Source organism: Macaca thibetana, chromosome 15 (assembly GCF_024542745.1).
Source record: "Macaca thibetana thibetana isolate TM-01 chromosome 15, ASM2454274v1, whole genome shotgun sequence".
NCBI classification, from domain to species: domain Eukaryota; kingdom Metazoa; phylum Chordata; class Mammalia; order Primates; family Cercopithecidae; genus Macaca; species Macaca thibetana.
Window position 1 is genome coordinate 46,429,689 of NC_065592.1, and position 12,131 is coordinate 46,441,819.

The 12,131-nt window shown below is 47.0% G+C and overlaps 4 protein-coding genes across 10 annotated transcripts in view; all 4 read left to right on the top strand.

The window, feature by feature from the left end:
* LOC126937377 (protein FAM205A) overlaps positions 1-10,038 on the top strand; it is a 104,811-nt gene extending 94,773 nt beyond the window's left edge. The window contains exons 1-5 of one of the 4 annotated variants that reach the window (XM_050760742.1): positions 3,151-3,403; positions 4,026-4,071; positions 4,598-4,658; positions 5,687-6,320; positions 7,140-10,038. In XM_050760742.1, the coding sequence (XP_050616699.1) occupies positions 3,260-3,403; positions 4,026-4,071; positions 4,598-4,658; positions 5,687-6,320; positions 7,140-9,440 (3,186 nt within the window). In that variant the 5' untranslated portion in view covers positions 3,151-3,259 and the 3' untranslated portion in view covers positions 9,441-10,038. Of the gene's footprint in view, positions 1-3,150; positions 3,404-4,025; positions 4,072-4,597; positions 4,659-5,686 lie in introns of those variants that run through there. The other 3 variants (XM_050760739.1, XM_050760740.1, XM_050760741.1) reach the window with 3 other exon arrangements.
* The window catches only part of LOC126937437 (uncharacterized), a 265,633-nt gene that overhangs the window by 190,079 nt on the left and 63,423 nt on the right, over positions 1-12,131 (top strand). The window lies entirely within an intron of this gene.
* The window catches only part of DCTN3 (dynactin subunit 3), a 237,471-nt gene that overhangs the window by 110,956 nt on the left and 114,384 nt on the right, over positions 1-12,131 (top strand). The window lies entirely within an intron of this gene.
* SIGMAR1 (sigma non-opioid intracellular receptor 1) overlaps positions 1-12,131 on the top strand; it is a 168,799-nt gene that overhangs the window by 63,780 nt on the left and 92,888 nt on the right. The window lies entirely within an intron of this gene.

The following is a 12,131-nucleotide window of genomic DNA, read 5'->3' on the forward strand; positions in this document are numbered from 1 at the left end:
ATCATCTCACCCTAGTTAAAATGATTTTTATCCAAAAGACAGGCAATAATGAATGCTGGCAAGGATGTGGAAAAAAAGAGAACCCTTGTACACTGTTGGTGGGAATGTAAATTAGTACAGCTACTATGGAGAACAGTATGGAGGTTCCCCCCCCCAAAAAAAAACTAAAAATAGGCTCATGCCTGTAATCCCAACACTTTAGGAAGCTGAGGTGGGAGGATCACCTGAGCCTAAGAGTTCAAGACCAACCCAGGCAATAAAGTGAGACCTCATCTCTACAAAAAAAAAAAATCCAAAAATTAGCTGACTATGGTGGTGCATTTCTGTGGTCCCAGCTACCTGGGAGGCTGAGGCAGGAGGATTGCTTGAGTTCAGGAGGCTGAGTCTCCAGTGAGCCATGATCACACCACTGCACTCCAGCCTGGGTAACAAAGCAAAAACCTGTCTTAAAAAAAGAAAAACAAAACTAAAAATACAACTACTATATGATCCAGCAATACACTGCTAGGCATATAACCAAAAGAAAGGAAATCAGTATGTAGAAGAGATATCTGCACTCCTATGTTTACACAATAGCCAAGATTTGGAAGCAAACTAAATGTTCATCAACAGATGAATGGATAAAGAAAATGTGGTACACATACACAATGCAGTGCTATTCAGCCATAAAAAAAGACTGAGATCCTGTCATTTGCAACAACATGGATGGAACTGAAGAACATTATGTTAAGTGAAATAAGCCAGGCATGGCAAAATAATTTGGCATGTTCTCATTCATTTGTGGGTGCTAAAAATTAAAACAATTGAACTCATGGAGATAGAGAATAGAATGATGGTTACCAGAGGCTGGGAAAGGTAGTGGGGTGGGGTTTGGGGGTTTGGGTGGGAGAAGGGCAAATGGTTAATGTATACAAAAATGTATGCAAATGGTTAATGTACACAAAAAAAGTTAGAATAAATAGGACCTAGTATTTGATAGCACAACAGGGTGGTTACAGTCAACAATAATTATTATACATTTTCAAATAACTATAAGTGTAATTGGAATGTTTGTAACACAAGAAACGTTAAATGCTTGAGGTGAGGGCTACCCTATTTACTCTGATGTGATTATTATGCATTGTATGCCTGTATCAAAATATCTCATGTACCCCATAAATATATACACTTACTATGTACCCATAAAAATAAAAACATTTTTTAAAAGAGAGACACATGATGAAGAAAAATAGGAGGAGATAAGGATGAGAAAGACACAGCTGTACACCTCTTCTGCCTTTTAAATTTTGTGCCATGTATAAGTATGCTTACTTTAAAAAAAAAAAAAAAAGTCTTAGGGATTGAAATAAAATAGATACAAAGGCCCTCCCTCCATCAAGAGGCCTCTATCCCTGATCCTCCAATCTTTCCCACAATTGCTCTCCAGTCCACCCTTCTGCGTTCTGCTAGAGATACACTGCATTTCTTATTGCCAAATGAATTCTATGGCCCATTCCCTAGTTTCAGCATGAGCGGTTAAGTTTTTCTCCCACCAGGAAAAGTCTTTTTACCCACAGCCTGCAATGTTAAACTTAACTTCAACTACCCAGGAGCCCTCTCTGATGGCCATGATCCTCACTATGATTTCTCTTTTCTGAAATGGAATGTTTGTGGCCCGAGCCTTATAAATGAGTATAAAAGTCTACTTGTACTGATTGTTGGCTCTTGCTTTGTATGAATTAGTCTTGTCTTTGAACTACATTTTTTTTTTTTTTTTTTTTTTTTTTTTTTTGAGACGAGTCTCGCTGTGTCTCCCAGGCTGGAGTGCAGTGGCGTGATCTCGGCTCACTGCAAGCTCCGCCTCCCGGGTTCACGCCATTCTCCTGCCTCAGCCTCCCAAGTAGCTGAGACTACAGGCGCCCGCCACCACGCCTGGCTAGTTTTTTGTATTTTTAGTAGAGACGGGGTTTCACCATGTTAGCCAGGATAGTCTCGATCTCCTGACCTCGTGATCCACTCGCCTCGGCCTCCCAAAGTGCTGGGATTACAGGCTTGAGCCACCGCGCCCGGCCTGAACTACATTTTTAAGTATCTTGAGAGCAGAAAGCCAAGCTCAAATGTCTTTGTATTCTCAACACTCCCCAGCTTAGGGCTAAGCACATATTGGGTGCTTACCACATCTGCTGGGTGGGCTGAATACTGAGGAAGGACCAAATAGCCTCTTCAGAGATTTCGAGACCAAAGGTTTCTTGGCCTGAGACCACCATTACCAGAGCAAGACTCGCTCAAGGAAATTCAGGAATACTGGGAATACTGAGGTATTGGAGGCATATCACAATATCTACAAAAGCTAAGCAGGTAAATCAATAGTCTGGCTATGAAAGTAATGGGCCCTGAAGCGGAATTGGAAAACACATGCCCTGCCTAAAAATTTATGAAATCCAGATTTGAGAAAAATAAACAACAACGAAAAAGACCTCCTCAGGCAAACGGCATACATCCAACCGTGAACAGCAACTAGTCACTTGTGACCCACAGTCAGAAGTGGCCGCTAACCCATCTCTGCCAGCGTTCATCTCCCTCAGCATGAACGTGCCTCCATGGAAGATAGCATTTACAATCTCTCCCAATGTGCTAGGGTAACAGCAGTTCTACAATTCAGTCATCTGCAAGCTTCAGACCACACAGACCAGATACATACGACCACTTTGGCCTCTCCCTACTACCCTACCACATCAGCCATGGTCCCCCTCCTGCTCCTCTGTTACTAATCACCCATTGCCTGAAACATCAAAGATCTTCATTTCCAAGCCATAACCAGACTCCACCCTCCCTAAATTCATGTGTTTTCTCAGGTATATTTCCAAAACAAGTGGGAGAGTTAGTGGAGGTTCCTCTGGCCTAACCACCCCTTCTCATAAGGTACCCCCTGTGCCAAAGCACTCAGTTCTCTGAGGATAGGTGACCATACAGTTGTGAAGGAGAGAGCTGAGCCATCAGGCTGGTATAGGGAGTGGAGAGTGAAGACGGACTAGGAAATAGACACTGCTTGTGGCACCTTCGGTGCTAGGCTCAAAACACCCTCATCTACAGACTGAATCACCACATGAGCTTCCCTACTACATGTGCCTTATGAAACAGGAGGGCTTTGTGATGCAGTCCTAGTTCCATCCTCTGTGAGGTGGACATGACAAGGCCTAGCACTGGGAGTCATTAGGCACCAGAACTCTGAATGCCCAGATATAGGGATGGCTGATCTCATGCTAATGAGGTTTAGACCATGTTGAGTCCTACTTTTGTTCTGTGGGATGTTGGATATCCCTTATACACCTATGGCTCCATCTTCATCATTATTCTAATCATCTGGCAAGTGAAAAGGAGCCACCATGAATTGAGTTCGGAACCTAAAAGGAGCTGCTGCCGGGTAGGGCTATGATCCCAACTGAATTAAGCCTCAGATAAGAAGCTTATAAATTCTTAGCATCCCCCCTTACAATCCCCACCCCACAATTTTTATAGCATACTTTCAGTTACCTTTGTGTAATACTTTTCTTCTCAGAGACTATAATTCCTTACCAGGCCCTTCCCGCAACATACTCTGATTGAAAAGCCAAGAACCTCTCTATTTGGCTTGGGTTGAGAACTAGATAATATGGAGTCTATTTTGCTGGATCTTGGAAGATCTCTGAATACGGGGAATTTTTCTGGTTGGCAGGCTTCATAAGCAGAAGTTCTTTATTGTTAGAACCATTTACCCTTTCTTCTATTCTGCTTTTCCTCCTGTGTCATCCTCAGCATCCAGCAGTACTTCTCTGGGAATCAGATGGGAGATAGAGAAATTGGAAAAGCCTCCAGGTGAATCAGAAATAAGCAGAGAAGGAAAATGGGGTAAAAAGGTGGAATAGGCAAAGGAAATCCAGGAGAGTATATAAAATAGATAGATATATTGAAAGGGAGTGGAAAATGTATGTGAGTTTTGTCTCATTTTGGACATGAGAAAGAAAATGGTGTCCCAGCTTCACATTCTAATGTTTTTGTCTTTTAAGTGTCACCAAAAAGTCAGGCAAAGAGCTAGAGGTGCAGCATCAACAGGTAAAGTTCCAATCTCTCCTCTGACTCCCTTCCACTGTGGGTGTTTCCCATCAATCCTGTCCCTTTATGATCCCTGGAGCCAAGAGCCAGGTGCTCTGCCACTGAAGACTCCAATTCCCCAGACTGAAACTTCCATGGGTGGGAAATCATAACTCGAGAATGTTCCAAAATCCTGTACCTCAATGCCCTGGAAATGAAGAATTAAGAAAGTAGAGCAGATGTTCTTAATTGTATAACTTACTAGTTTTATGACCCTGTGGAAGTCATTTCATCTCTCATTCTTATCCACAAAATGAGCAAAACACTGACAATCCTGCCTCATTCACATTGTGGTTGTAAAAATCAAATGAAATTAGATATGGGACATTGTGTTATAGTGATGCTGTACTCAGACATGCCTTAGAGTACTGACTTTTCAGGATTGTAGTCTTTTCTTGGTGAGAGTCAAAGGCCTTACTATTCAGCTTCCTATAGGATGCCTATGAAATTATCCCATGCCATGTAACACTGTCTCCTCGTTCCTCAGTTAGGAGACGTTCCCAGGAAGAAGCTGAGAAGCCACAGAAGCTGCTCTCCATCATTAAAAGGTGATCTATTGCTCTTTGCACTCCATCAACAACCAGCCTGGCCTATGATGATTTCTTGATTTGGCCTGGGGCAGGACTAAGGAGAAGGATAATGACTGGGAGGGAGACATACACAGTGGAAGCAGGGACACTGGTTGAGAGGGTTGCCAGGGAAGAGTGTGGATCACGTCTCAGGAGGGATGAGCTGCCCAGTTCAGCTCTGTGCTAGGGTAACAGCAGTTCTACAATTCAGGATTTTACTAGTGCATAATTCATAAAACATATTACATGAGGTGCACTCAGCCATGAGATAAGTTACCCAGCTAAGAGAATGGGTTTTGAAAAAGGAAGTCATCCTTGCCTTATTCTCTTTATACTCTTTCAAGGGAATAAAGCTATACCCTTTCAAGGGAAAATACCTGACACTGGCTAGACTCTGCTGACATGACCTCCTCTGGTTCTGTCTTTAGTGAGGCCAGTACTTGGGACACTCCTTAGACAGGAGTCTATTATTTTATCCTCTCCTTAAGAGCTCCAGAGAACAGGACTGGTTCCTGAGAGATGCTGGGTATAACATTAGGGGTACCAAATACCCCAGAATGCAGAAGTCCCACAAGGACCTCATTTCCCACAGCTTGGAAGTACTGAATACAGGCTTTGGATTTCTTAGCCTCAAATGAGACTGGTCTGGGTTCTAACTGGTGATGTTCCTGGTGATGCCCCATCAGCTAACCGCCTGGCTCCATTCTCCTAGTTCAGCTTTTCAACAAGGTCAACAGAGAAATGACTCCAGCTCCCAGCCCTCTCTGAGGGCCATGCCCTCCCATGGGTTGTCTGAAGGCTTGCCCAACAAGCTCCAGACCATCAGCCCAGCCCACCACAGCTTGCCAAATGGCATTTTCTTAGAAAGGAAAGTAGAGAGGTAGACAAGAAGATGGTATAGGCCCCAGGATTTTCAGGACTGGGAAAGGAGAGTGCCAACTCTAGCCCACACTCTTCCAAGAAGGCAGATGTCACTCCATTGTTAATTTTGCTGTTTCCCTTCCCAGCCAGGGCTGGCTTCCTCCGGAGGGAAGTGTGCGGCGAATCCTGTGTGCAGATCCCTGCTGCCAAATCTGCAATTCTGTGGCTCTCGAGATTCAGCAATTGCTGGCGGGTGAGAACAACCAGATCTCCCTGACTTTATCAGGGCCATTGCAGGGCTCCTCTTGCCTAGAGATGCTGTCTATGTCTAGTATGTCTTTGGATGAGTGTCTGGAGTTTCGTTCCTGGCACACCAGAGAGCTTTCACTGGCATCTGTAACTCCAACACTGTCACAATTAACGGATCAAAAATCTTTAACCCAGTCAGCTGCCCAGTCAACGTATGCAGATGGCATACAAGATTACTGGGCTGATCACCTCCAGCTAGGGCAGGAATTTCAAGTGCCAGATGTGCTCCGAGGCCCAAACACGATGGCTTCTTTAAGATTTGAGGAGCCAAGGGCTCCACTGAACCAGGAGATGATGCAAAGCAACCCCAGCCTTGTCCAGGGAAACCAAGGCCAGCATCACTTGAATTCCCAGGACTCCTTGCTGTCTCCGAACCCAGAAACCCTGAACCCGACGCATCCAATGGCCTTGCATATGGTCCTCCCTGCCCACCTGCCATTTCTCAGTCCTGAAGTGCTGAGGCTTCTTGAGGTACATGTTAAAAAATGGGTGCATTTCCAGAGGTGGGGGCTCCCCAGACGAGTGGAGGAGTCCCTGAGGCAGCTAATGCCAAATCCACCATTGTATTACCAACCTGGAAACGACCAGCCAGTTTCTTTCAACCTGAATAATATTTCTCAGGTCTCTCTTCGTGGATTTGAGACCATTTCCCTCCAGACCTGGTGTTCATGTGTGGCTGGCCAGCCCATCCAGACCTTCTGGGTTTCTGAATGGTCCACTATGAACCCAGAACAAAGACACCACTGTCAGCAAAGCCCAAACCCTATGGCTCCAGCCTTGCCCTCTCCAGCCCTTAAAGCTCTAAGTAGCCCCCATTCACTGTCTGGGGGACAAGATAATGACTCAGGGAGTGATCTCCAGCAGAAATACAGCCAGCTATTCTGTGGGCTCCCTTCTCTGCACAGTGAGTCCCTGGTTGCCACTTTCATGGGATCTCAAGGCCTCCCCAAGAATGGAAAAGTGCCCAAGCCCCCCATGAAGGATCCTTTTCTCTTCAACAAGCTCTCCTTCCCCCAACTGCTCCCTAAAACTTCACCCCAGTCAGCCCCACACTCTTCCCCACTTTCCCCAAATTGGGTGTCTCCATCTGACCATCAACAAGCTCAGATCAATGTCCCATTTCTGACTCTGGCTGAGTGTGAAGCCTTGGAGTGGCACCTGCTACAGAGGCAACTCCAGCTTCAGTGGGGCTGGCCAGCTGCCCTCCAGAGGTCTCAGCACACCCAGTGCCTCATGCAGCATGAGCCCTGTGCCAAAGCTCAGTCTCCTGAGACCATGACAACTTCCCAGCCAGGGAAGTCCATCTCAGTGCTCACCAGGGAGCTACTCTTCTTCCCGGAGCATGCCCGGAAGCTGCTGGAATTCCACATCCAGAAACAGTTGATTCACCATCGCTGGGGCCTGCCTCAGAAGATCCAGCAGTCCATCCATTTGCTCCTTACCTCCACTAACCAACAGACTGTGTCCTACAGCAGCACAGCCCTAGCCAATGTGAGCATCCCCCAGCCTGTAGCCCTAGAAGCCAACGGGGCTTGTGATGTGCTGTCACCCACTGTGGCCCCAGTGTCCGTCCCCATGCCACACTTGTTAACCCAGGCCAAGGCAATATTGCAGAACCACATGGACTCCAAATGTGGACAGATCCACCAGGGCAAGATCCCTGCCTGTGTACATAGGTCCAGGGACTGCAGAATTCCTGGGGTCCTGGCAGTGGCTCCTTTACCCTGCATTCCCGAAAGCCAGGTCCTGGAACTGCAGGCAGCAAGTGACCCAGACCTACATCACAAAGTTATGCCCTGGATGCCAACGGCCCTTGATCAGCAGCAACAGCTCTTACCAGGTACTGTCACTCAACACCCTAAGCTGCTCCGAGTCTTGTCCGTGGAAGCCATTGAGAAACTGGAGACAACTTTACGGCACAAGTATCTGGCCTTCCTGTCAGGTCTCCCTGCTCTGTATTATGTGGCGCTCTCCAGGGCCCTGGCCCCGGCAGTCACTAGCCAATCTGTCATCACAGAGATGGTGCCTGTGCCTGTGGAAATCCCAGCAGAGCCTCTGACTCAGATGGTTTCATTTGAAGAACAGTGTATAAGCCTTGGGCCGTGCCCTCAAGGCAACAATGAGACTTGTACAGACGTTGCAAAAGAATTCCAGTCTGTAGTACCGGTAAAAGGAACAACGGAGACGCTGCCTCTAGAAAGCCAGACACAACCTGCTAGCCCCCACTCACTCCAGACACATATCTTGACCAAACTAAACTTCCACCTGAGAAAAAAGGCCCTAGAGATACAATGGGGAATTCCCATTAAGGCAAGGGAGTCCAGGGAACAAACTGCTGCAGCACCAGAGAATATATCCACACAGAAGTCTCTTGAAAATCTAAACCACCAAGGGGAGGCATTGCTCCAAGAACTGCCCATCCCACCAGACACTCTTCCTGCCCCTAATCCAGAATGGGTTCACCTTAAGGAACAGCTTGCCAATGACTTGAAGGCAGTGCAGCAGAACCAAAAGCAATCTAGTTCCAAAGCAGTACCCCATGGTTCTGCCCACTGGGTCTCCAAGATCTCACAACCCAGTGGGGACATGACAGAGACCCACATGCTTTGTGTTCGGGTGGAGGCCAGTGTGAACAAGCCCAGCACGGAGGAACCCTGGGGCCCTGAGCCCCAAAGCCCTGACAAGAGCAAGGACCCAGCCCATGTCCCCATGCTAGCAGGAAAGAGAGAGGACCCAGAGGAAACCAAAGCAGCCAGGGACCATAGAGAAGGGGATGAGGGGTTTGGGCACTCCTCAACCAGAGAAGAAAGATGCCCTGCTGAAGACCAGAGGCCAGCACGGATGCTTCCAAACCAGACACCCCGAGGCTTCTGGAGATGGAGCCGTAGCTTTCATCTCACTGATCCCTGTCAACACAGCTCCCAGCATCACCCTCAGCTTAAGCTCCCACAGCTACCTCCACGATTCCCTGGGGAGAAAGAATCTGACAATGACCTACAAGACAATCAAACCGAGCTAAATGTCATGCTTGAATCAGCGACAATTCCTGAGAATGCCCAGACTGTGGTACCCCGGGCTTCACAGAGTCAGCCTTTCCTGAGCCAACCAACTCAGTGTAAGCCCTTGCAGGGCCAAACTTTGCAAGGCCAGGTTTTACATGGGCAGGTGATGCCAGCCCATGCACAAAAGAAGCCCAGCCTTCCAGAGTCTAGCTTGAGAAATAAAATTAAATCTTTTCTGCAGCGTATTAACCCCAAGACAAAAGGCAAAGGGCATGAGGACTCCATGTTCTCAGCTGCTGCGAAGGTGGCCAAAACCAGAAAAGAAAATGTTGCAAAGAGCCTGGCTCCAGCCAAGAGCCCTGTGGGAAGAAGTAAGACAGAGAAGCCAACAGGGTACTCCAAGGCCCAATCTTGTCCTTCTGAGAAGCTGGTGGGCCCAGCCTTCTTGGATGGTCCCCAGTCTCTAGACAATAAGCTCTGGCTACACTCCAGACAAGCTGGCTCTGCCTCAGCCCCGGGCCACCCCCGCCACTGCCCTCGTCACTGTCCTCGAGAGGCTTGTGCCACCAAACCAGGGTACCCACCCTAGCTCCTGACCCTCATTTGAGATAGAAACATTGGTCTGCTCAAGGAGAACACGCAGAGCCATGAAAAAGAGTTTATAGGCTCCCCAGCTGCTGCAGCCCTCCAGAGGACCAGTATTGTCATTTCCATAAATGTGCAGGTGGGGCAGGGTGCCACCAGAAATACACTCTATATTTCTCAGCAATACGTTGTCTGTCCGCTTCTTGTCTCCGCTGTATTGTATTAAGGGAAGGTGTGAGGGAGGCTAAAAAGTCCTTCCTGTCTAGGGAAGGAGCTTTAGCTTACGTTTCAGATGGGTCACCATTCCACATCAAAGAAGAAAAGCCCTTATCTAGAGTGCACTGAAGCTAAAGGTCATGCTTGATTTCTGAACATTTACCATCCATCCCACCAGAATATTTTCCACTGTCCCATAATTCCAGGGCCTAGGAGAGTAGTGAATGCATAGTAAGACCTTATATTAGTTGAATCCAAAGTCAGGGTTGTGGAGACAGACAAAGCATTGATCATTGTAATGGGGCTATGAGGTGTGTGGTAGTGCCACAAGAGGAAGTAATCAGCTGGTGAGGAGGAATCCACAATAAAAATTACTTTGAGAAGCATCTTGTTTTCAACAATTAAATATTTGAGGGCTTATTACATGCCAAGAACTATGCAAAACACAACCATGAACATGACACAGGCCTTGACCCAGTGGAGCTCATGATCCCATGGGGTCGACAGTCTATTACTCCCAAATTGTCCAGTCAAATTATAAACTTGAAAGTCCAATATTCATCTCAAACGATACAAAAATAAACAAACTGGTTTTCTGCCCTTCACCATCACTCAATCATGCATACCAAACCCACTCTATTCACAATATTTCTCACCTCAGTGAATGGTAGCTCCATCTTTCCAGTTATTTAGGACAAAAACAATGGTGTTATCCTTGATTGTTTTGCTAACCCACAGTAAATCCTATATCTCTACCTTCAAGCATGCATCGAGAAAATGCCCACTTCTCACCCTCTCTACTGCTACCATCACTCCAGCAGCATCATAACTAATCTCCCCATTTCATCCTGAGTCCATTCGACCAACAGTTTATCCTCAACACAGAAGCCTGATGGTCCTCAGGGCAGGTCCTGGCTTCAGATAATACACAGAGAGAGAGATAGAAAAAACCATGCAACTGGATAACACACCAAACAACTAAGTGTAAATGGAGACATCTAACGAGTGGGCCCTGAGACTCTTCTATGTTAAGAAACTGGAAAGTAAAGGAGGGACTAGTAAACAGAGGAAACTGACAAGCAGTAGCCAGTCAGATGGAAGGAAAACAAGATGAGTGTGTAATACTAGAAGCCAAACAAGAAAGTTTTTCAAGGAGAGATCAACTGCATGAAAAGTTGCCAGTCAGCCAACTAAGATGGGGAGTGTTAGATTTAGCCACACAGAGATCATTCACGACCTTAAGAGGAGCAGCCTCAGGTGAATGATGGAGATGAAGGTGTGCCTGGAGTGGATTCAAGAGAGAGTGGATGGCTGGGCGCGGTGGCTCACACCTGTAATCCCGGCACTTTGGGAGGCTGAGGTAGGTGGATCACCTGAGGTCAGGAGTTCGAGATCAGCCTGGCCAACATGGTGAAACTCTGTCTCTACTAAAAATACAAAAATTATCTGGGCATGGTGGTGTGCACCTGTAATCCCAGCTACTCAGGAGGCTGAGGCAGGAGAATCACTTCAACCCAGGAGGCAGAGGTTGCAGTGAACCCAGATTGTGCCATTGCATTCCAGCCTGGGCGACAAGACCAAAACTCCATCTCAAAAAGAGAGAGAGAGGGAGGAGGAGGGAGAAAATGGAAAGACAGCAATTAGTGTCAGAAAGGGTAATATAAACTCCTCAAGGAGGTCTGTTCAAATAAAGATATAGAAATATGAGGCATTAGAACCCAAAATGGCTTTTCCAAAAAGACTGGAGACGTAGCATGGTGGATGTTAATGGAAAACATCCAGTTGAGATGGATAAATTAACGACACGGGAGCTCAAGGGGAGAACTGCTGGAACAATGTTGTGGTGCAGAAGTGAAGGAATGGGATGTTCCTCAGGGAGGGTCCTGGCTTCAGTCCCCAAGTCCCCAAGTTGACAGGCTGACTTTAGCTAAAAATACAGAACTTCACTGGTGGTAGAGAGAAGGTGGAGTTAATGAGGGAGGACTTCACGGATTAGAAGAAAGGATTCCTCCACATATAAGGGAGTGTGGGCAAAGACCCAGAGGGATGAGTGAGGAGCTGGGAAGGGACCATGTCTGTGGGAAGGGGGAACCATATGGAGAACCAAAGCTGGAAAGCTGGAGGTGGAGAAAGATTCTGGAAGTTACCATGGAAAGTTTCTGTTAGGTCCCAAGTTCCCAAGCAGTTGGTTGTGAGTACATAGGTGGGTGAAAAAGTGGTCAAAGCTGCTGCTGATATCTGTGCAGCAGGTGCTCTTGGAAGACTGCACCAGCAGGAGAGATCACAGAGAAAGCTCTAAATGCATGGAGCCTGTGCAAGAGCATGAGGCTGGAGATGGAGAAACAGGGCAGGGGTGGCATCCTAGTGCTCAGTGAGGTGAGGAACCAGGGAGGTTATATTGGTGGGAGGAGAGGACAGGGAAGCAGGAAGACAAAGAAGCTGCCCTGAGAAGATGGAAGGGACATAGATTTTGGATAGC